This window comes from Hippocampus bargibanti, linkage group LG09 (assembly GCF_051943395.1).
Source record: "Hippocampus bargibanti isolate YZ-2025 linkage group LG09, ASM5194339v1, whole genome shotgun sequence".
Classification (NCBI taxonomy): Eukaryota; Metazoa; Chordata; class Actinopteri; order Syngnathiformes; family Syngnathidae; genus Hippocampus; species Hippocampus bargibanti.
In genome coordinates, this window is record NC_142742.1 from 6,998,875 (window position 1) to 7,023,735 (window position 24,861).

Here is a 24,861-nt window from a genome sequence, read left to right on the forward strand (position 1 = left end):
CTTAAATCTATTGTGCACAAAAGTGTAATGAGCGTCATATATATATATATATAGTTGTCACTCAAATTGTGACAAGCGCAACGAAGCGAGACCAACAACTCTCACAGGTGGGATCTGGAGATTAGCGTGTCGTGCTCCAGTTCCATTTCTGTCTTTTTTGAACGGCCATCTCCTCGCCTGCTGTCCCAGATGGAGCTGCAAGATGACGGCGTGATGCTCGGTTTAGACACCAGCCTGGGGAAAGATATTGTAGGGATCATCAACAATGTCTTCCAAGCCCCATGGGGGGGCTCGCACACCTGCCAGAAGGATGAGAAGGCCCTGGAGTGCAGCCTATGCCACTCCAGCATCCTCTGTTACCAGCTGGGCTGTGAGCTTTTGGAAAGGCTAACCCCCCGGGAAGAGATACGCCTGGTGGTGAGACGCAGCGTGCATTTTTCTTCCACTGAATCTTGATGAACCTTGCGCGTTAGTGACTAAAGCTTTTAAATAGCGTAGCCGGTGTCCCCAAATGCCCTGATTCATCTTCTGTCTTGATGGGGAAACGTGCAACTGTTTTTCTCTGCAGGAACCGACAGATAGTTTAGAGGAAACATTATTGCTTCCTCAGCCAGATTTCTCCCTTGGAGCGGAGAACGGAAGTGAGGAAGAAGACAACCCAAGCGCAGCACACACTGACAACCCCAACAACCATTCTCCTGATACTGCACGTAAGTGTCATACCCGTCTGGCATCCTGTCACAGGCACACACAAAAAAAAATCACAGTCTCTATGCCCCTGAAGTGGTGACAGTTGTATCTTCGAAAGGCCCACATTTAGCCTTGCCAACAGGAATAATGTATATACAGTGTTCAATAATCCCTTGCTACTTCGCGGTTCGATTATGGCGGCCCTTGATGCACATGGATTTTTTTTAACCTAAAAAAAGGCCGCAAATGGCAGCAAAAGTCACTATAGAACAGTGCTGTAAAACTCGATTTACTGTCCTTATTTTTTAATTTATTCATCCATTTTGAGGCATTACTGTGCTGTAAATGCACAAAACCGAACATTAGTTCAGTCACCAAAAACATAATTTTCATTTGGCCACATCTGACAATATGTCATCCATTAATGTAAACAACATTTTCACCACTTTGCTTACGATACATGAATCATCTTGACTTTGTTTACATTCATGTGAGGCCGTACTGTCAACTCAAGTATTTCTTTTTTCATTTGTATTGGTGCCGACTTGAGCTGAATGCGGATTGGCCGAGAGACGATACTACTGGACAGCATTCACCGACCTGAATGTTTATCTTGTTCTCGCATCGCATCAAAAATGTGTCCACTCCAGTGCCAGGGTTTTTGTCATTGTCACTCGAATTCCAGAACCCGCAGAATATTGACTTTTAGCACTACATTAGCAAACATTCAATGCAGCGTTAGAATCCTTAGTCTCTCTTCTTTCATCAGAAAAAAATAGTTAATTCCTAAATTATATGGGTCTGGAATTATTTGATCTTGAAATGAGGGTGGCTTTCCAAAATACAATGCAATACATACATATTGGTTTATATAGCGCTTTAACAACAGCTGAACCTGCAACAAAGTCCTAACATGGAAAAAGGGGAAATGCTGGCCCCTGGTGGAAGTGAAAAACATTTCCAGAGCATTTGTTTTAAATACCATTGTATTTATTTGCAGCTCTGAAGAACAACTCCGATAAAAGGTTCTCCTACCAGCAACTTCCTGTTTCTTTGAAACTTATATACACAATTCTGCAGGTAAACTTTAGCGCGGGTCGAAATGACCTTGAGGAATGAATATGTGATTTTTAATGGTAAACTTGATGGCTTTTTTTATTTGTATTTTTTAACCAGGAAATGTTCAAATTTGAAGAACCTGACATCTTGTTTAATATGCTAAACTGTCTGAGGATCCTGTGTCTGCACGGGGAGTGTTTATACTTTGCCCGTAAGGATCACCCCCAGTTTCTAGCCTACATACAAGAAAAAATGCTCATCCCAAGGTAGATACAAAATGCCACCTTTTACATCTGCGCCGAATAAATTGACAAAATAAGAATGATAAATCCCACGCTATTTTTTTTTTAATTTCAGCCTGTGGTCGATGTTGAAGTCCGAGTTTTGCCAGTTGGCTTCTCTGGCGGTGCCTCAGCTCCTCCACGCCCTCTCTCTCTCCCACGGAGCGGATATCTTCTGGAACCTCATCGACACAAACTTCAACAGCAAAGACTGGAAAATACGATTTGAAGCGGGTGAAATGACAAATGTTTTTTTCCCCGCTTCTGCATTTATTTTTCATTGCAGCTCTTATTTTGAATTAGATTAAACATTATTAATTAGCCTTAGATGTCCAAACACCAGTTATTATAATAGCACTTATGTCCGAAAATTGGGATTTGGTAAATGTAATGAATGAATCATCTGATCAAAACCTTCTTCTGTAACGTACGTCCTACACCACTGCTAACCATCTCCCTTGTTGTCATGGTTACAGTGCAGCTCGAATACCCGACAAATAAGAATTGACGGCATGGTGATTTTTTTTTTACCACCGTGTTATTAGCTAGCTGCAAGTTGACCTTGACAGAATCAGACATATATCCTTGCTGCAAGTTGACCTTGAGAGAATGAGTGATATGTCCTGTGACGGACAGGCAATCCAGGCTTGTGTTGATTCATTCAGTCGTCCTTGTTGCCCTTGTAAACAAATTTATCTCATAGCCAAGTTTTGTAAGCTAAGTGGCTTTACGATATGATTACATGTAAATTAATGTCACCATCAATGTGATATTTAAATCTTCCCAAATCCCAACGTTTTTTTGGAATAACTACTGTGCGTACTTGCGATTCCTTAAGTGTGACATAACGGGCAGGCTTATGTCAATGTTATTGTGCCTACACTGACATCTAGTGTTCATTTTGGGTGTTGCAATGCTGAAAGCAACTTTAATAATGATAACAATAATACATTTCGTTTATAAATTCCTTTCAAAACTATCAAGGACACTTTGCAGTCACCAGTTAAGTGCGAAAAACTGCCACTGAATTGGTTCACGTCTATTTTCATGGATATGGCTACCTAGAATTCAGTTACAGTAAAGTCTCGTTATATCGTTATCCAAGGGAGTCCGAAAAAATATCGATATAACCGGGACTATCGATATATCCGACCCTGTTTACATGTAATTTTCTCCGTGCGTGCATAGAAATAGTATCGATATAACCGGGATTATCGATATATCCGATATCGATATAACGAGACTTTACTGTATTTGAAACATCATCTCTCCTTGTCTCCTGTTCATGTCTTCAGTCAAGATTGGCTTTGATTGGATTGGATTAGCTTTAGATCAGCCTGCGGTGGAGAAATTTACATTTCACAGCAGCAAAGTGATGAATGTAAGAGGAAAGGAATAAGTAGAAAAACATAATACAGGAGCTGCGGTAAAGGCAACCACTTTCGTGGCGCCATCTTGAAGTCAAAACAACAACAACAAAACCTAAATAACAAAAAATGTGACACAACACAAAAGACAATCATTCAATCTTAAGCACTTTATGCACCCTCTTTGTTGTATGAAGCAGTTCTAGATGAAAGAGTATAGGATCAAAGCGTCTTTTTCACCAGTGGATCAGGGACGTCATGGTGAAATGTACACGTCTGCTACAAGCTAAATGTTGAAAGCTAACACAAAGCTGCAGCATCCATTGATGAAAAGAGATTGTCTCACATCTCTTGCCCCACGTAAATTCACTTCAATTCCAAACAGCGATTCTGTAATGTATATAATATTAAGAGCTTATCTACTGTAATGTGAACAAGTGAATGACTACACTATATATTCTAGCAAATTCAAGCCATTATCGTGACATTCTTCATTATAAATATACTCCTCATATGACTAAATTGATTTATTGTTCGTGTTATTCTCATAGTTGAGAAGGTGGCGGTGCTGTGCCGCTTCCTGGACATTGGAGCCGTAACTAAAAACCACCTGCTCAAGTACTCTTTAGCACACGCCTTCTGTTGCTTCCTGGCTTCTGTGGAGGATGTCAATCCGGCTGTGGCCACCCGAGCCAGACTGCTGTTGGATACCATCAAGAGGCCCGCGTTGCAGGTCAACACCTCACAGCAATGACCTTTATCCTGAAGATACGATAGCAGGGGGTGAAACACCCCACATGAGTGATTAACTCATTCACTGCCATTTACAAATTTATTTGGGAATTGAAAATATGACGTAGAGCGCCATTCCCAAATTTGTTTGGGTTTTGATTTTTTTTTTGTGTTTGGGTGCCGATAAAGCGCTGGCCATCGCCTCTGGCAATGTTTTTTCCCCTCTCCACAAGGGGGCAGCATTTCCATTTTTTCCATGTTAGCGCTTTGGTCCAGCTATATAAACCAATATGTACGTATTGCGTTGTAATTTGGACAGCCACCCTCATTTCAGGCTCTTATAACTTCAGACCCATATAATTTAGGAATTAACTTCTGATGAAAGAAGAGAGCCTAAGATTTCTTACGCTGCATTAAATGTCAATATTCTGTGGGTGCTGGAATTCGAGTGACAATGACAAAAACCTTGGCATTGGAGTGGACACATTTTTGCACGTCTAGTAGTGGATGATTTAATGCAAAATAAATAAATGGGCCACGTCAGCTGAAATTCATTTCAGTTTTGTTTTCTACAACTCTTTGTGTTCCTGTACTTATTGGCGCTGTGCTCTGCAGGGCTTGTGCCTCTGCCTGGATTTCCAGTTTGACACTGTTGTGAGGGATCGGCCCGTCATCCTCAGCAAACTACTGTTGCTTCATTTCCTGAAGAAAGACATACCTGCTCTCAGCTGGGAGTTCTTTGTCAACCGCTTTGAAACATTATCACTGGAGGCTCAATTGCATCTGGATTGTAATAAGGAGTTCCCTTTTCCTACAAGTATGCCAAAGCCAAAGTCTCGGACTTCTGTATTGTACTGTAAAAGTCCCAAATCAGCCACTTCTATTTTAAATTCCAAATAACCTTTCTTTTGACAGCCATCACTGCCGTTCGAACCAACGTGGCGAACCTCAGCGATGCAGCAATGTGGAAAATACGACGGGCGCGCTTTGCCAGGAACCGGCAGAAGAGTGTACGCTCTCTGCGTGACAGTGTGAAGGGCGGCCCGCCAGAGTCCAAGCGGGCGTTCTCACTCCCCGAGTCACTAAGCAACCGATTATGTGAGTACGCTACTTATTCCCCTCCGCTCAATTGTATCAATTTGTTCATTTTGTAATGACTAAATTGACTGCTCCAGACATACCTTTCAATACAATAAAATATACATGTACTACATTACAATACAATAAATAAATATTGATTTATATAGTGCTTTCACTGCCAAAAGCTTCCAAAATGCATTGGAAAACATTTATTCTTATCAAACCAAGATTAATTTTGAATTTCTGAACGCAGCCACATTCTAAATTATAAGAATTAGTCTAGTTTATTTATTTATTTATTGTTTGTTTGTTTACATGTGTGTATTTTGTTTATTTGTGCATTTATTTGATTACTTGTGAATTTATTCATGAGTTTATGCATTTATTTATTTATTAATGTGTTTACTTGTTTGTTTGTTTATTATTTCCTTGTTTATTTATCTATTGATTTACACATGTGTATTTTATTTATTTATTTATCTCTTTATTTGTTTATTCGTTCAGGTATTCATTCATTTATTTAACTAAACTAATACCAACTAGCACTGAAGGTAGAGAAAAGGAGTCAAAACATATCAGGAGAGCACTCACTAACTGTGGGTACCCTCAGTGGTCATTCAACAAATGTCAGAAAGAAAGAATAGCGAACGAAACCAATAATTCTCAAGATTCTAAAAGGAGAGGAGTAGCAGTACCGTACATTGCAGGAGTTTCTGAAAAATTACAAAGAGTCCTTTGGCAACATAAAATTCCTACTTATTTCAAACCGATAAACACGTTAAGGCAAAAATTAGTGCATCCAAAAGATAGGCTACCAAATGAAAAACAAAGTAATGTAGTTTATTCCATACATTGTAAGAATGAAAATTGTAAAGAGCAGTACATTGGGGAGACTCAACAAATTCTCAAAAAAAAAAAAAAAAAAAAGACTTCATCAACATCGCAGGGATAATACTAGTGGGCCTCAATCGGCAGTACATTTGCACCTAAAAGCTACTAACCACTCATTTGACGACAACGAGGTTAAAATCTTAGCGAAAGAACATAGATGGTTTGAAAGGGGGGTAAAAGAGGCGATTCTTATAAAACAACAAAATCCTTCATTAAACCGGTCTGGTGGTGTGAGGTTCAATTTGGATCGTTCATACAACAGCCTGCTCAGGCAAAACAGGTTAGGCAACTTTCGCAATGCTGATGAGGGTCGTTATGCTGATGAGGTGATACCGGGGGGAGTGGAGGTAATAGGCCAATCGTTAGTCAGGAATGTAGGAACAATCAGTGGGGCCACAGGGGGGGGGTCCCGCGCCCCCCCCCCAACCTGAGAGTAGGGACCTATCATAGCTGTGTCCGGCACCACTAGGTCTGGACATTAGGGATATATATATGGGGCCGATACGACCAGTCAGACTTTAGTTCGCTGACGAAGTCTCTTGGATAGGAGGCGAAACGTCCGAAACCTTCACTTTTGTACAGATGACGGCTGAAGAAACCTTCTCATCGATGGACCACTCCTGTACGACTGAGAGCTTACACAGACGTTCATTTATTTAATTATTTATGTTTTTTTTTTTTTTTTTTTTTCTCTTTTTAATTACCAACATTAATACATACAACAAAAAACCAAGACAATAATACCCATGCACCCAAGCTGACATGCAACCAAATATAACAATAAATAAATACAAGCAACATACATGCACGGCTTGGTTGATTAAGAGAAAAAAATGGGGAAAAAATTGGACACATGGCATTCAGGTCTGCTCGACTGAAAAGGATACAACAACACTGTTTTTTTTTTTGCCTGTACATGGCTGAGTGTCAAGTGTGCATCAGAAATGTACCGACCTGACGTATTGATGGCACCTCAATATTGCTGTCCCACTGACTGCATTGTTGTCAAACAAATGCACACCTTCAACCACTCACAGAAAATGAGTCACTTTACATACGACACTAACCCACTTTACATTCACAAATTACATGTATTGTCTGTTATACATTATAAGTGCCTCGCACGCTGGGTCCGAGAGGACATTAATTTCATCTGTGCTGTGTGTCATGCATATTAGCATATTTGACAATAAAGCTGACTTTGACTTTGATTTGGGACTTTCTATTTGGTTTCTAGCTCTCAGGCTAACCAGGCAGGAGCACTCTGCCCCAACACTTGGTGATATGATCGAGAAAGTCCTGCCGGGTAAGTAAAACTTCCTCAATACCCCACAGCACATTTCCTCCAACACCCCTAACGACCTCAGTCTCTCATGCAGGCCAGACGCTGTCCCCCGAAGACGACAGCATCATCCGAGACCTGCTCCCAGAGGACGCTGGCATAGACCACCAGACTGTTCACCAGCTCATCATGGTCCTCATGAAATTCATGGCCAAAGACAAAAGCAGTGCCGAGGTGGACATTGGCAGCGCAAAGGCCTTCAACACAGTGAAGCGTCACCTATATGTGTTGCTGGGCTACGACCAGCAGGAGGGCTGCTTTATGATCGCGCCTCAGAAGATGCGCACTTCGACCTGCTTCAATGCTTTCATTGCCGGCATCGCACAGGTGATCGACTTTTATGATCAATGATAACTTATTAATGTGTGTGTGCTTGTTCTTTTTCATAAATATAAAAGTGTGTGCCATGTAAGCTCAAGCGTCTAATGTCACTTCTTTCAGGTTATGGACTATAACATCAGTTTAGGGAAGCAACTGCTTCCCCTGGTGGTCCAGGTCTTAAAGTACTGCACGTGTCCTCAACTGAGACACTATTTCCAGCAGCCGCCCAGATGTTCACTTTGGGCTCTGAGGCCACATATCAGACAGATGTGGCTCAAAGCCCTGCTAGTCATTCTGTATAAGGTACATTTTCACTTATATGGAATTTCGAGCCACTAAATTTCACTGCAGCGGTCGTCAGGTTGCCCAGGAGACTAGGTGACTTCTGTGCAGTACTTAGGTACTGGGATTGATTGAATAAAAACGGTAAAAAAGTAGACTACCTAAGAAATGCAAATTAAAAATGAGTACAGATTCTAAAATGGTCTTATGTACTCAAGTCCTCCTTAAAAATGAATCTCTCTTTACAATATTTTTTGGATGATTTTTAATTTTCTCCACTCGTGCCTTTATTGTTTTTCTCTGTATTAACTTGCATCGTTAAAAATACTTATTGAGATGAAAAAAAATTGACAAACAAGAAAATCCTAAGTCAGCCGATAATAAAAAGTTACAAAATAAAGCTTTCCTCTGTTTTTTCAGATCAGACTAATTTTTTGGGGGGGGTTGTCAGAATCTGTGTCACGATTTGCAAGGTGATGGTGGTTGTGGACCCCAAAAAAATGCAGGCAGGAGGGAGGAGTAACATGCATTTGACAAATTGTATTAAATAAAGTCAGCAGGAACCAAATATCAAACAACAAAATCATCAAAACAAAAAAGTCCAAAGTAGCAAACAAAACCATGAGTAAAACATAAAACATGACTACATGAAACAAACCAGGCAGGGTGAAACAAACAATGACCTGACCCTGAATGGTCATGCTGGTAGTCCTTTTAACTGCAACTGATTAAAACAACCAACACATGTGCAGTTGCAGTTGAGGTCCTACAATGCCCCGTTGGTCGCAAACCAAAACGTGACAATCTGATACTTTTAAGTCTCGTATGAGACAATATATTCTCCCAAATTAAAAAAAGATCTTACATGCGTTCAGGACTGGGGAATATTTTCCTTCTCTGGGGCTATTATTGTGGTTGACTTGACGTCTACTGTAAATTCATAACTTCAGATATATATATATATATATCAATTCGAAAGCACAGATTTTGTATCTGTTGTTAAATGTAGAGTACAAATAAAAACTATAAATATGTGAGCAAGCTGCAGATACCCAAAGAAGTAGACTTAAGTAAATACAGTAAAGTCTCGTTATATCAATATCGGATATATCGATAGTCCCGGTTATATCGATACTATTTCTATGCACGCATGGAGAAAATTACATGCAAACAGGGTCGGATATATCGATAGTCCCGGTTATATCGATATTTTTTCGGACTCCCTTGAATATCGATATAACGAGACTTTATTTATACACACCATAAAATTTTGCCGATGTAACCATGAAAAATTTCCCCATTGTGGGACTATTAAAGGCTTTCTGATTCTGATTTGGGATTCTAATTTTTCCCATCACTGTTAGGCGGTGTAGGTGTATCTAACTGAGTGTCATTTTTCAGTATCCTTACAGAGAAATGGATGGCAGCAAAGTTGTCCTCCATCTGATCTACATTACCATCAACACCTTGAACGCTCAATATCACAGCTGCCGTCCCCACGCCACTGCTGGCCCGCTCTACAGTGACAACTCCAACATGAGCCGTTACAGTGAAAAGGAAAAAGGTAAAAATGTTCAGCATGAATGCAGACCTCAACCATTGTATGTGAATGGATGGATGGATGAGGTTTTTTTGTGTAGCTGGACGGATGGAAGACGGACGCTCGGACGGATGAATGTGTGGGTGGCACAGTTGGATGGATAGATGGGTTTTTATTGGGTGGCTGGGCAGACGGACGGACAGATGGACGGGTGGATGTGTGGGAGGGATGGTTGGATGGATGGATTGGTTTTAATTGGGTGGCTGCCAGGACGGACGGATGGATGGATGGATGTATGTATGGATGGATGGGTTTATATTGGATGGCTGGGCGAACAGATGGATGGACGGACGGATGGATGGATGGGTTTTTATTGGGCGGCTTGGGCGAACAGACGGATGGACGGACAGATGTGTGGGTGGGACAGTTGGACGGATGGATGGATTGATGGGTTTTTATTGAATGGCTGGACGGACATATGGATGTGTGGTTGGGACGGTTGGATGGAAGGATGGATTGTCATCTTATCAGGTTACGGGGTGCATGAAAGGGTTAAAGAAACACCCGATTAAAAGGACCTCCTTGGTGAATTCTTGAAGCAAGAACAACAATTTTCAGCCTTGTGGATAAGTAGGCTCAACGATTGCTCTTCATTCGACATTTCTCTCTTCTATTTCAGAAGAAGATAGTGTGTTTGATGAATCAGATGTTCACGACACACCTACCGGAGCCGCAAACAAGGAGTCACAAACCTTCTTTGCTCGCCTGAAGAGAATCGGTGGGAATAAGTCTGTCAAATACCAACCGGTCGAGCTGAACGCAAAGAAAAGTAAGAGCAGCAAACCTTTCTACTCTTTGATGATGTCCACAATTTTGTTTCCCGGATGTCTCAATCGGTGCGTTCTTTACTCACATCAGGTGAAATCGAGTTGTCCGAGTACCGGGAAGCCAGTGCACTTCAGGACAGCATCCTGCATTGCGTGAGGGAGGAGAGCACCAGGAAGAAACGTCTGCAGGCCATGAACAAGCAAAAGTCTCTGGACATCTCCAATACTGACTCCATTCTCTTCAACCTCGACGAACATCGACGCAAATCCTGCATCGACCGCTGCGACTTACAAGCGCCCCCCGTTGTCCTACCTCCGTCGACCGCCGCCCACAGCAGGCGTCACGGCAAAGGATTGTCCGATAGCTCTTGGGTTCGACCCGAGGGCGGCGACGCAGTAGACAGGCGGGGATCTCGAGGCGGGCAGTCCGACATCTCCAAACCCGTCATCCCTGAGGTGCGCCTCAGCTGCATGGAGACCTTTGAGGACAAGCGAGATCGTGACTCTGCCGGGGGCTCGGCTGCTGGAAAGGAAGACCAGGACCTCATTGACCTCTCCTCCGACTGCACCTCCATTCCGGAGAAACACTCCCTGCTCTCCATGTCGGATAGCGACTCCTTAGTGTTTGAACCCTTGCCTCCACTCAGGATCGTTGAGAGCGACGAGGACTTTGACCTCAACACTATAACGGGATCGAAGTTCAATGGAAGTCCAAAAGTTCTGGCTTCTCCCGTGAGTAGTAACACATTGCGGCTCTCCCCCGTGGTGCAGGTTAGTGTGGAGGACTGCTCCGGTGACAAGAAGATCAGCAGAGAAGAGCTTATGGAAAAGAAACTGACTCCTTCAAGTTCTTTGGAACTACCTGAGCGAATGGGGAACATCTGTCACGAGAGCCCCATCATGACCTTGAAGCAGAAGAGAGACCTGCTGAGGAAGACTCCCCATGTGCCAGACACCTCGCTGGACGAGGTCTTCGGTGCACTCGAGGAAGCCAAAGGCTCCAGTCCCTCTGGAAGGACCATCTTCTTGGACATCCCGGAAGATAAAGCAGAACCTCTGTCCTCACCGGAGAGAAGCAATGACGAGGAAGAGTACGGCGACGACGAGGACGATGACGATATGGGCGACGAAGCAGACAGCGAACCCAAACAGCATGACGGCGACGACAATGACGAAGCCGAGTTTAAAATTCAGATCGTTCCTCGACAGCGGAAGCAGAGGAAGATCGCGGTGAGCGCCATCCAGAGGGAGTACCTCGACATCTCCTTTAACACATTTGACAAGCTTGGCAATGAGCAGGCAACAGAAACAGGTGAGTTCGAAGTGTAAAACACGTTTTAGTTTTGCGGGAGATACACATAGCGTGATCAGCTTTTCGCTAATTAATCTAATGACCATAAGATGCTTTCATGCCTCGGTGTCAAAGTCAAGGCCCGGGGGCCAAATCTGGCCCGTCACATCATTTAATTCGGCGCACGAAAGTAAATCCAACTTGTAAAATTCCATGATGCTTGCTAAAGTCCGAAACAAAATTTGTAATTGTCTCATGTGTACGAAAATACCAGTCATTATTGTTTACTTCAAATTTGAAAAGTACCGTATTTTCCGGTGTATAAGGTGCGCCAAAACGTCTTGATTTTCTTCGAAAGATGACCCTATATGTGAAGTAATGTTGATCCACAATAGGTCTCGCAAATGTCAGCAGCCACGTCTCCATTCGCCCCCGTAGAAGTAGTGCGTGGTGCATGCTGGGATATATAAAACGGAACCACAGCCTCTAGTGTAGTGCCTTATAATGTGGTGTGCCTTGTATTTGGAAAACTTTGATATTTTGATCTACTGTACACATATTATATTTGGAAAACTTTTTTTCATTCATTATAGGTGCGCCTTATAGTCCGGTGCACCTTATATATGGACAAAGTTTGAAAATACACCATTCATTGGGTGTGTGCCTTATACTCCGGTGCGCCATAAAAGGCGGAAAATACGGTAGTTATTCATTAATTTGTTGTGCGCTCTATATGTAAAACATATAGGGGATGAAACATTCTAATGGCTTCCCCAAATTCATAACAGCCCCCCGGAGAGGAAACCGTAACTACAATGTGGCTCGCGGCAAAAAATAATGTTGATACCCTTGCTTTAATGGATGATTGATGAGCTGAGAGTTTGTGTCACCACACAGATAGCCAAGCACTGTCCACCTTGGAAAAACCTCGAGAATCTTCCTCAGCGCCAACACTTGAAGCCGCACTGCCCGAAACAAGCCACCGCTCGTCAGTATCTGGTATGTTTCTTAAAACATGACTTAGTACAGTGATTCTCAACCGGGGTTGCGAGTTTACAATTTTATCTATCTAATAACTATCAGATAAACGAAAAAAGTTACAAATTCCGGAAATCAACAAGTCATTGTGTGAATTGGCATTAAACCTTGTATAAACCTTGTATATGTAAAGTAAACCAATTATTATTGTAATAATTATTTGGCTCATTCACTGCCATCCCTGAATTTATTCGGGAATTGAAAATATGATGTGGAGTACCATGCCCGAATTTCTTCGGGTTTTGTTTTTTTCATGCTTTGGTGCCGATAAAGCGCTAGCCTTGGCCTCTGGCAATGTTTTTGACTTCCACAAGGAACACGCATTTCCCTTTTTTCCGTATTAGAGTTGTTAAAGCGTTATATAAACCAATATGAATGTCTTGCATTGTATTTTGGACAGCCACCCTCATTTTATAAACACATATAACTCCAGACCCATATAATTTAGGAATTAACTCTTTTTTTCTGATGACAGAAGAGAGTCTAAGGGTTCTTACGCTGAATTGAATGTTTATGTAGTCCTAAAACTCAATATTCTGTGGGTCCTGGAATTTACGTGAAAATGACAAAAACCCTGGCACTGGAGTGGAAACATTTTCTGGCAGTGAAAGAGTTAATGTAATATATATAACTGTTATTTATTTATTCATTATTTGTATTTTAATGTCGCTTTTAACTTCTTTTTGTAAGTAATAAAGTTATGTACTATTAATCGAATCGAATAATAATGCAATAAAAAATGAAATGTGAAATGTAAATTTCTCCACTGCGGGACTAATAAAGGCAAATCCAATAAGAACTTGGGAAGCGAACATAATTTTGACAGGTATCCTTCAGAACATCAATTCTGGGGTGCGAACAAGGAATAAGGTTCAGAACCACTAACTTAGCGAAACTAAACTAGCTCTGCAATCATAAGCAACGATAATACATGGGAGCTAAACGGTGTGATGTCACAATGATGTAAATTCACCCGTCTTTATTGTCAGCCGTGAAACATCCATTTTTCAAAACACCTCACACACGGCTGATTTTAACAGCGATGCCAACCGGAGTGTGTTTGTGTTTTGTGGGACCTTCAGCTCAGTACCGTCAGGTGAAACGAGGTTCTCTGGGCGCACTGACCATGAGCCAACTGATGAAGAGGCAACTGGAGCATCAGTCCAGTGCGCCGCATAACATCAGCACCTGGGACACAGGTCATTCATTTATTCTTTTTTTTTTTTAATTACCCCAAAAACTTTTTTTTGTACAAAGAAGGTATTTTCTTATATTGTAGGTCCGACAAAGACCAGTCTGCTCTCTGCACCAAGCACAGTGAGCATGTTTGTCCCCGCACCTGAAGAATTCATTGATGAGCAGCCCACCTTAATGTCTGACAGGTGAATTGATTCGTTTTAAGCAGACAAATGTCAGCAAAAAAAAAAACAATAACAACAACGGTAAAGACATACCCAGGTGGATTTTATTTTGAAAATCAAACATTTTAACTGCCATATGATGTTGAAATGTTATCATTCAAACAGTAATAAATTGTTTCAACTTTGCAAGGAAGAAAAGTGATCAGTTAGCTGAAGTGCTAGGATGAGACAGCCATTTTGTATTCACGTGATAGCTGGCAGGAAAATAAATGTTATTTCTGAGATATGTCAGAATTTGTGAAAGTTAAAATTCTAAATAACATTAAAAATGACTCAAAGCACTTCAGCAAGTTCGATCCTGAAATAAAATTAATTTAGGAAATTTTATCCCTTTGGCTTCATGTCAGCAGAACAAAATTTACCGAGTCACTACAGCAAACAGTACCATGTGATCAGGTTACAGGTTATCAATTATTAGTGTATGGAAGCAAAATTAGCCACTTCCTATATGTCACATTTCAGGTGTCGGGACTGTGCGGCTGTGCTGGAAGAATATGACGAAGAGACTCTGGGCCTTGCGGTGGTGGTCCTTTCCATGTTCATCCATCTGAGCCCTGATCTCGCAGCTCCTATGCTTTTGGATATCATGCAGTCTGTGGGACGGTAGAGCACCTCCACCTTTATAATCGATTTCATCAGTAACCGTCAGGACGCATGCATAATTGATTCCTGGAACCTAATCCCGTGTTTTGACTTTTTTTCAGATTGGCTTCCAGCGCTAATTTTTCTGGACAAGCTGAGAGGTTCGACATGAAGCTATCACATCGCCGTTCAGAGATATCTCCCGTATTTTCCGCACTATAAGGCGCACCGGATTCTAAAACACACCTTCATTGAATGGTGTTTAAAAAAAAAATTCCATACGTAAAGTGAAACAGATTATAAGGCGCAGGGTCATCTTTTGAAGAAAATGAAGGGGCGCCTTACAGTACAGAAAATACGGTAATTCACATGGCTAACACGGTCCTTCTCCTTGTGCTTTGCAGCATGTTGATCCCAGGGAATGTCGCCGGTGTCGCTAAGCAGTTCCTTCGCTGCATGTTCCACCAGCTGGCCCCAAATGGCATCTTCCCACAACTCTTCCAAAGCAATATTAAGGGTCTAGTCCTCATAATAATAAGCACCTTTCAAAACTCTCAAGGTCACTTTACAGTCACAGGATACGTTTGTCTGTGTGTGAGCATCGGCACATGCCAGCGTTCACTCAGCCCGGAAGTAACTGTAATAGATAGAAATCTGGCTAGATAGCCACAAAAAAAGTAGCTGTAAAGTGTCCTTGAGAGTTTTGAAAGGCGCTTAGAAATTAAAATGTATTATTATTATAGCTAATAGATAGCAAGATAGATATATAGCTAGCCAGCTATATAGCTAATAGATAGCTAGCTAGCCAGCTACATAGCAAATGGATAGCCAGCCAGGTAGCCAGGCAGATAGCTAGCAAGACCTCGAAAAGGTTTTAGTGGTTCATCTTGAAATTACACACAAAATCTCTTACTTTTAATTCTGTCTAAATTTTAACAGAATTTTAAAAATTAAATAAAAAAATAAATGTTCCCTTTTCTCGACAGATGGAAGTTTTCTTCGGACGCTGGCTTCGTCGCTGATCGATTTCAACGAGCTGAGTTCTGTTGCAGCGCTCAATATGCTACTGGAGGTGCGCGTTCCCGTTGTTCGTCTTCTCTCCAGCAGGGAGAGCTCATGTGAAAGTATCAGACATCCCATTTGTCTTCTCGCCACCAGGGGAAGCTCTTGTCAAAGTATTAGACTCCCCTTTTGGTTCCATTGAGGCGGCATAAGCCCCTTTGAAAGAGCAATTCTTCGGTGTTCGATCAGATAACGTAGCCTTCACAACTATACCAGTTGATAGTGATTGCTGGACTAAATAAATGACACAAATAAAAACGCAGTGAGACGATTAATCCGTCCTAAATCCGCTGCTGCAGTCTCTAAGCGTTGATATTGATCAGAAGTGAATTATCAGTTAAATGGAAATCTCCTCTGCTTATAGAATGTCATTATATAACGCAGTTGTGCTTTTCTGCCTCTGCCCCCTAACCACCTCTCCGCAGGGTTTGAACAACAAGAAAAGTCTGCCAGCAGGAGGCACTATGCTGCACTGCCTGGACAACATTGCTACCTTCATGGAGGCCCTCCCTATGGACTCCCCGAGCAACCTGTGGACCACCATTTGCAACCAATTCCAGACTTTCCTTACTAAATTGCCCTCCGTGCTTCCTCTGAAGGTAGCCATCGATGCCACCGCTCACTTAGCCCGTTCCTGATATGCTTTGATGTGATTACGGCTCCGGAGAAAGCATGGAGCGGTGCCCTTGTCAGGTTCAATCGGACTGAATCTCAAGATTGTAATTGATTTGACTCTGCCGCTTTTGACCTTGGAGGTCAAATTGAAATGTCATTCATCATTTTATCCCCGCATGAATTCGATCCAGTGTTATGATTGGACGTCATGGCGAAATAGCTATGAGAACTTTTGTACTTTGAAGTCTTCTTATTCAAACTTTTTTTTTCAATCTGTCTGTGCCTCAGTGCCCCATGGATTCCAGTTTGAGGATTATAATTTGCCTTTTGAAAATTCCAGCTACAAACGCAACTCGGGTAATACCAGAGAAGATTTTGGCGAAGCTAATTCATACAAATCCTGACCTTTAACTTCTAACCTCCTGTGTCCCACAGAGCCTTCTGGAGCCTTTCTCCAAACTGCTGAGCTTTGTCATCCAGTACGGTATCTTCAGTCTTTCCTACTTAGTGGAACTGTGTGGACTCTGCTACAAAGCATTCAACAAGGTACATTACTCCCGATTGTATTCCCAGTTTACATTTCTAAGCAGGCCATTTGGGACCCTTTTATGTTCTTTATTTCCATGATTTATTTCTGATGACACATCTCAAAGGCTATTTTTACCGCAACTCTTACCCTCCCATCCAAAAAGTTCAACCTTTTAACCAAATTAGCACTGTTAAAAATGTTGAGTTGTGTAGTTTCGCAGACCTTTTTGGTCATCATTGTTTTATTGCTGCACTAATTCCCCGACTACCCCGACTGCCAGAAATGTGTCCTTGCATCACGCGTGATTAAATAGGCAATCAGCCAGTATTGATTAACATGATTAGTTGGTTTGCAGTAGGCCCCAACGGGTCTGCTGCGGCTTTCTGAGGTGCAGTCTCAGACGATGATGCAGCCAAACCGGCGGATCCTCTGTCGTCTACTGCTGTCACCAGGGCATGTTTTATGTCTCCTGCAGTATTGATTCTTTCCCGCGGCTTTAATTCCTCACCGTACAATATCCGCTTTTCAAAACCCAGTCACGATCAACAATTATTCTTGGAACTTGTTCCTGTGCATTTTTTTTGCAATGCATTATAAGTCGCATGGTCAACTTTTGAAAAGAAAAAAAATAGGTGCTCTTTACAGTGCGGAAAATAATAATAATAATAATAATAAAATTTATTTCTAAGGGCTTTTCAAAACTCTCAAGGACACTTTACAGTCACGTGATAAAAACATTATTTTTCTGCGGGTGAGCAGCGGCAGCCATTCGCGCCAATGTTCATTCAACCTGGACAAACACTAATGTGAGTGTGTCCAGACACTCCCCAAATTACGAACGAGATACGTTCCGAGCGGTCGTTTGTAAGGTGAATTTGTTCATAAGTTGCTTTATGCACACTTATTGTTGTATGAAGCAGTTCCAGATAAAAGAGGAGAGGATCAAAGCATCTTTTTCTCCAGTGGATCAGGGACGTCATGGTGGAATTTGCACGTCTGATACAAGCTAAATGTTGAAAGAAAACATGAAGCATCCATTGACGAAAAGCAATTGTCTCACATCTCCTGTCCCACGTAAATCCGCTTCAATTCCAAGCTGCGACAGAATATAACACAATACAGCTGCATCCCGTCTGGAACGCCCCAGACCGAGAAAGCGACACACAATGCATTTTGGGTACTTTTTTTGTCTGAAAACACTGTGTTGATCGCAAAATTAGAAGGAAAACTACATAAATAACGTGATGATGAAACATAGTGTGTCACAGCCAATTGTGGTAACACGCATAAAGGAGTTGTAAATTTACATAAATTCGCAGCGGACAAATCAGAACGGAACTTGTGCGCCATCTTGTGCATTTTCTGGGCGCTACATTGGAGTCCAAACGGCTCGGATTGATACGGAAGGACTTCTTTAATCGATTGCAAACATTTATGCTTTCCTCTTCTGAACTTTTTGAATCATATTCATAACTGGATGAGTAACAAGAAAGGATCTCTGAATCTGAACTCTCTGAAGCCATTGTTTTCATTCTGTAGCAAGGCATTTTGTGAAGGAGTATCCTGGCGTGACGTCACGAACAAGGGGGCGGGACTTCCGAGCTCATTTTGTGGCAATTTTGGGACACTTTCAGTCGTTTTTATTCATGTTTTGTATTGTCAGCCTGTGTGTTTGGGGTATTTTAGATGCTATAAAACGTTTTTCTGATGTCAGTTAGGAAACAAAAAAAAATGGTGTCGGTTGTCTTTGATGTGTGTTTTGGGAATGAGTGTTGTTTGAATTTTGTCTTAGGGACTCGTTTTTTTTTTTTTTGGGCGTGTCCCCATCTAAGCGAGGCGCGTCCAACATAAGCAAACGTGATGGCATAAAGAAACGGAGGCAAAAGTGGGGAAGCCAGGAGATGACAGTGTGGTTTGTAAACAGGCAGCTGGGCTTTGTGTAGAAGGGGATGAACAAAGAGAGCGAGCCTGTCCTCGAGGGGGTGCGGGGGAGGGGGCAGCCTGACAGCCTCATCTGAGCTGCCTGGGACTCAGGGAGGAGAGATCTGGACTGGCCTAAATCTACTCCTCAGCTTCACTATTGTCTGTGTATTCTCCGGCTCCCTCCCACCCTCTCGCCGCCTGTCCTTCTTCCTCTATTCAACCCTCGCGAGTTGATGCTCTTTTCGCAGCATGAGTAAGGGAGAGCGATAATAGAAAACGGCAAGTCTCGCTGCATCCCGTACATTGACTCCCTTTCTTTTTATCTCCTCACATCCAGGAGCGAGATAAGTTCTACATGTCGCGCATTGTGGTGCTGGAGCTGCTTCAAGCACTCAAGTTCAAATCGCCGCTGCCTGACACAAACTTGTTACTGCTGGTCCAGGTAAAAAGCACAGCAAAAATTAAATAGAGTGATACCTCGGCTGACGAACGCTTTAGTTTACGAACTTCTCGCCTTACGAAGATTACATTTGCGAGAATATAATCTTGGCATGTAAACTAGTTTTCGGCAAACGAACCAAACCACACGGAAAGCCACGGCTGGGGGACTAATGGTTGGCGGAAGAACACCAAACCTCACGGTCAAACAGCGCCACGGTGCCTGGCGGACTAGTTTTTCACACCCCCGTTTGAGTGCAGATGTGGTTTGTTATCGAGTGGAGTACCTTTGCTATTATCGGACCGAAAAAGACCCCACCACAGGCTACTAATATGTCGGAAGAACGATAGGAGGCAACTCTCCTGTCACATGTCTTTATTTACAACTGCGTCATTATCAACTTGGTGCCGTCAACAATCCTGCTTTACGACACTGCCGCGACGTCATGTGGCACTGTGTCATATGCTACATTTACCCCCCTCCCTGAAGGAACCAGAAATATGCTACACTACTGTTAAGCCGAAGAGGACACAAAAAAAATTACGGTCGAGCGGAAGAAGGAGATCATCGAAAAACACAAACGAGGTGTTGGCTGGCGGACTAGTTTTTGCCCCACCTCGATTTCATTGAGTGCAGACGTGGTTTGTTATCAAGTAGATTGCTTTTGCTGTTATGGGACCAAAAAAGACCCCACCACAGGCTAGTGTTAAGCCGAAGAGTGACTTAGCTGTCCCAGTACTATTACGCTAAGTCAACCATTTCTACCATCCATTGACAACTACCTTCACAAAGGTAAATAAAATGACTTGATTATACTGTAGTTTATTTATTTAATTGTAATACAATAGCACATTTATTATACATAAAATAAGTTATATTTTGTGGAGTTTTAAGGCTTATTTAGTAGAAAATTATGTTTTATTGGGACCTGGGAACGGATTATTGTCATTTTAATGGTTTCTTATGGGAAATAAATGTTTGGCAGATGAACTTTTCGCCTTACACACACTTTCTGGGAACCAATTAAGTTCGTAAGCTGAGGTATCACTGTAATAATAAAGATCGCCGCGCCAACATGCAGGTTAAAAATCAGCGATATTCTTTGCCAGTTCATTTGTGCGGATATCGGCACGCGGCTGGCGGAATCCACCATCATCCAAAAGCACATGATCGCAACACTGCCCGGGGTAAGATTTGATGACGAATTTGATTAGAATCAGCAGGCTAAAAATAAAAATCCATGCCTTAACAGTGCACAACAGCCGCAATGGAATGCATGCGACAATACATAAGTGAGCTCCTGGATTTCATTGCCGACATGCACACGCTAACCAAACTCAAGGTGAGTTTTTATCTCCATCACAAGAGCACATTGGTCCACTTTTTCCTGGCGGAGGTCATATACTGTTTCGATATTGTCATCTAGAGTCACATGAAGGCATGCTGCCAGCCGCTGCACGAAGACACTTTCGGAGGGAACCTGAAAGTGGGTTTGGCCCAAGTGGCCGCCATGGAAATCAGCAAAGGCAATCACCGTGACAACAAAGCCGTGGTCCGTTATCTTCCCTGGCTTTACCATCCTCCCTCCACCATGCAGCAAGGGTGAGTCTCACTAGGAATGCACGCACTATTGGATGGGATTAGCCTTTATTAGTGTCGCAGTGGAGAAATTTACAAGCGCATGAAAGTGATGAAAGTAAAGGAAAGGAAGAAGTAGAAAAACAAGATACAGGAGGTGCTGTAACATCAGACACTCTTGCCGCGCCTTTCTTGATGTCAAAACAACATCAAATAAAACTAAATAACAAATCATATGACACAACACAAAAGACAGACAGTCATTCCATTTTAACCCATTCAGTGTTGTTCACTCCTCACCGTACACTCCAATGCCAGGATTTTTGTTATTGTCACTTGGATTCCACGACCCACAGAATATTGAGTTTTAGGACAACCTTAGATCAAACAAGAAAAAAAGAAACATTACAGTAAAGTCTCGTTAATCGATATCGGATATACGAATCCAAACTAGGGCGCGGAAAATCCTACTAGAAACCTTAGACTCTCTTACCGATCCATCCAAACAGCAGACATTTAAACAGCTTCTTCCCCCAAGCCATTAACTCTTTGAACTCTTTCAACAGTAGCCAAAATAACTTAGCAGTTTTTTTCATACCGGAAACAAATTCCTTGTGTGTTCTACATACTTTAAAGATATGTTATATCGTTCTTGAATATCGGAGTTATATGAGCTTGAAATGAGGGCGGCTGTCCAAAATACAATGCAATACATACATATTGGCTTATATAGCGCTTTCACAACTGCTGAAGCTTGAACTAAGCGCTAACATGGAAAAAGGGAAATACTGCCCACTTGTGGAAGGGAAAAAAACCATTGCCAGAGGCAGTGCTTTATCGCCACCCAAGCGTGAAAAAAACAACAATTCGGGAGTGCCGCTCTATGTCATATTTTCAATTCCCGAATAAATTTGTGAATGAGTTAAGCACTTTCTGCACCCTCTTTGTTGTATGAAGCAGTTCTCAATGAAAGATCAAACCGTCCTTTTCACTAGTGGATCATGGACGTCATGGTGAAATGCGCACGTCTGCTACAAGCTAAATGTTGAAAGCAAACACAAAGCTGTAGCATCCATTGACGAAAAGAGATTGTCTCTCATCTTCTGTCCCACGTAAATCCGCTTTGATTCCAAGCCGCGACAGTCCTACACACGCAGTGGCCCTCTGCGCTGACTCATATTTGAGTGGTGGTTAGCATTGAATGCTAACATGAATGTCGTTGTTCTTGCGCAGTCCAAAGGAATTCATCGAATGCGTCTCCCATGTGCGGCAGCTGTCTTGGCTCCTGCTTGGCTCGCTCACACATTGCACCCTGCATCAGGGCTCCACTTCCTGTATGCCAATTCCTTTAGATGCTGGCTCTCACATCGCCGATCATCTTATCGTCATCCTGATTGGCTTTCCTGAGCAGTCGAAGGCACGTCCGGAATCACCGCTACCGTTCGAATGATGACGACTCGCTTTCATTCACACGATTCTTTCTTCTACGCAGACGTCCGTGCTGCACATGTGCTCTTTGTTCCACGCCTTCATGTTTGCCCAACTGTGGACCATCTATTGCGAGCAGGCCGCCGCCGCTCCCACTTTGCAGAACCAGAACCAGACAGAATTTTCCTCTGGCGCCATTCTAACAGGCCTTGAGTTTTGGAGTCGGGTGACACCCAGCATTCTGCAGCTCATGGCGCACAATAAGGTGGTGAGTGATTTGCCTCTCTTCTTTTCACAGCCCATCAAGTGCAAAATGTGCTTTTAACTCATTCGCTGCCAGACGATGTGCAAAATAGTGTCCTTTACTCCAGTGCCAGGGTTTTTGTCATTTTCACTCAAATTGCATGACCCACAGAATATTGAGTTTTAGGACTACATAAACATTCAATTCAGCGTAAGAAATGTTAGACTCTCTTATTTCATCTGAAAAAGTTAATTCCTAAGTTATAATGGTCTGGAGTTATCTGATCTTGAAATGAGGGTGGCTTTACAAAATACACTACAATACATGTTGATTTACATATATATAGCGCTTTAACAACAGCTGAAGCTGAAGCAAAGCGGTAACATGGAAAAAAGGGAAATGCTGCCCCCTTGTGAAAAAGAAAACGACATTGCCAGAGGTCAGGGCCAGCGCTTTATCGGCACCCAAGCACGAAAAAACTAAAGCCGAACAAATATTGAGTTTTAGGACTACATAAACATTCAATACTGCGTTAGAAACCTTGGACTCTCTTCTTTCATCAGAAAAAAAATAATTCCTAAATTATGTGTCTTGAGGTACATCAGCTTGAAATGTGGCGACACTCCAGTGCCACGGTTTTTGTCATTGTCACTCGAATTCCAGCACCCACAGAATATTGACATTCAATGCAGCGTAAGAAATATTGGGCTCTCTTATTTCGTCAGAAAAAAAAGATTTAATTCCTAAATTATATGTGTCTTGAGTTATATGAGCTGAAATGGGGCGGCTGTCCAAAATACAATACAATGCATACATATGGATTTATTTAGCGCTTCAAGAACAGCTGAAGCTGCAACAAAGCGCTAACATGGACAAAAGGCAAATTCTGCACCCTCGTGGAAGGGAAAAACATTGCCAGAGGTCTGACCAGCGCTTTATCGGCACCCCTCACAGGAAAAACAAAAGCGAATGAGTTAAAGAGTGCGAAAATGTGACATAAGTAGTGATGGTGAAATTTGGTTGATTGTTTTTTTTTTCAGATGGTTGAAATGGTGTGCCTTCATGTTATTAGCTTGATGGAAGCGCTGCAGGAGTGCAACTCGACCATCTTTGTCAAGGTTTGCAAGAAACGTTGCCACTTAATTGACATTGGATATAATAGAAGGAAGACAGATTACAGTAATCCCTCGTCTATCGCGATGAATGCCGACCTGGACCACCCGCGATAGCTGAAAAACCGCAATGTAGCAAACACTACATGTATTGGTAAATTTATACATGTGTATGAGTACAAAAATATTTATCAGGCCAAATTTAGTGGAATACAGTACAGGACATGCATAAAGAAATTTTGTTGACATTAATCGGCGACTCATTGTCAGGTGTGGCCAAATGAAATCGATGTTTTTGGCTACTGAACTGATGTTCGGTTTTGTGAATTTACAGCACAGTAATGCCTCAAAATGGATAAATAAAAACAAAATAACAATAGTAAATCTAATGAATGCTCTATGCTGCTCTCTATGACCCGCTGTTGTTTTACAGTACTGTACTATATAGTGACTTTTACTGGCATTTGTGGCCTTTTTTTTTTAGGTTTGAAAAAATTCCACGTTGCGGTAAGGGTTGTCATAATCGAACCGCGAAATAGCAAGGGATTACTGTACGTCTGTTTGTCAACTTGTCATTTTACATACACATGACAGAACTTGTGCTGTAAACATGCCATTTCTTTCAAAGCACCAATTGACAACATTATTTCTCATTCTTTATCCTTTCCATCAGCTTATTCCAATGTGGCTACCGATGATACAGTCCAACCTCAAGGTAAATGTCGTCAATACCAACGACCCTATTTTCCGGTGTCTAAGGCGCACCCAAAAGCCTCGATTTTCTTCAAAAAAGGACCCTACACCTTATACGCCGGTGTGCCTTGTTAGGTTAAATGTCACTATCGAATATTTGCATTAACAATAATAACAGTACATGCAAATTTAAATGATACATTAGTAAAACACAGTCTTCTTGATTTGAATACCACGCCCCTGGATGTCCCATGATACAAGCACCAACATCCATAAGCCAACAGAACGTTGACATTTTCATGGGTTGTCTTTCCATTAACTAATAGAATTGTAACCTGGCTCACGAGCTCTTCCTGTAAAGGAGTTTACCAAGTCCTAAATTCCACCCAAGGCCAGATCTCCTACCCGAGGATGACAGTTTAACTAACAGGCTCCGTCTGTTCACCTCAGATTGACCCCAGATTTTTATGTGCTTCCATTGTGGGCCTTCCCAA

The 24,861-nt window shown here is 42.1% G+C and overlaps 1 protein-coding gene across 1 annotated transcript in view; it reads left to right on the forward strand.

Annotated features, from left to right (window-relative positions):
- The window catches only part of unc79 (unc-79 homolog, NALCN channel complex subunit), a 47,828-nt gene that overhangs the window by 21,656 nt on the left and 1,311 nt on the right, over positions 1–24,861 (forward strand). The window contains exons 19-50 of the mRNA XM_089004744.1: positions 190–417; positions 569–710; positions 1,691–1,770; positions 1,867–2,015; positions 2,107–2,264; positions 3,949–4,130; positions 4,745–4,946; positions 5,045–5,227; positions 7,338–7,406; positions 7,480–7,769; positions 7,884–8,066; positions 9,447–9,609; positions 10,265–10,414; positions 10,504–11,724; positions 12,601–12,702; positions 13,824–13,940; positions 14,021–14,123; positions 14,625–14,765; positions 14,867–14,905; positions 15,149–15,261; positions 15,731–15,816; positions 16,232–16,405; positions 16,710–16,778; positions 16,857–16,967; positions 19,211–19,315; positions 20,422–20,499; positions 20,565–20,654; positions 20,739–20,914; positions 22,124–22,307; positions 22,383–22,586; positions 23,603–23,680; positions 24,348–24,389. Of these exons, the coding sequence (XP_088860870.1) occupies positions 190–417; positions 569–710; positions 1,691–1,770; positions 1,867–2,015; positions 2,107–2,264; positions 3,949–4,130; positions 4,745–4,946; positions 5,045–5,227; positions 7,338–7,406; positions 7,480–7,769; positions 7,884–8,066; positions 9,447–9,609; positions 10,265–10,414; positions 10,504–11,724; positions 12,601–12,702; positions 13,824–13,940; positions 14,021–14,123; positions 14,625–14,765; positions 14,867–14,905; positions 15,149–15,261; positions 15,731–15,816; positions 16,232–16,405; positions 16,710–16,778; positions 16,857–16,967; positions 19,211–19,315; positions 20,422–20,499; positions 20,565–20,654; positions 20,739–20,914; positions 22,124–22,307; positions 22,383–22,586; positions 23,603–23,680; positions 24,348–24,389 (5,412 nt within the window). The remainder of the gene's footprint in view (positions 1–189; positions 418–568; positions 711–1,690; positions 1,771–1,866; positions 2,016–2,106; positions 2,265–3,948; positions 4,131–4,744; positions 4,947–5,044; positions 5,228–7,337; positions 7,407–7,479; positions 7,770–7,883; positions 8,067–9,446; positions 9,610–10,264; positions 10,415–10,503; positions 11,725–12,600; positions 12,703–13,823; positions 13,941–14,020; positions 14,124–14,624; positions 14,766–14,866; positions 14,906–15,148; positions 15,262–15,730; positions 15,817–16,231; positions 16,406–16,709; positions 16,779–16,856; positions 16,968–19,210; positions 19,316–20,421; positions 20,500–20,564; positions 20,655–20,738; positions 20,915–22,123; positions 22,308–22,382; positions 22,587–23,602; positions 23,681–24,347; positions 24,390–24,861) is intronic.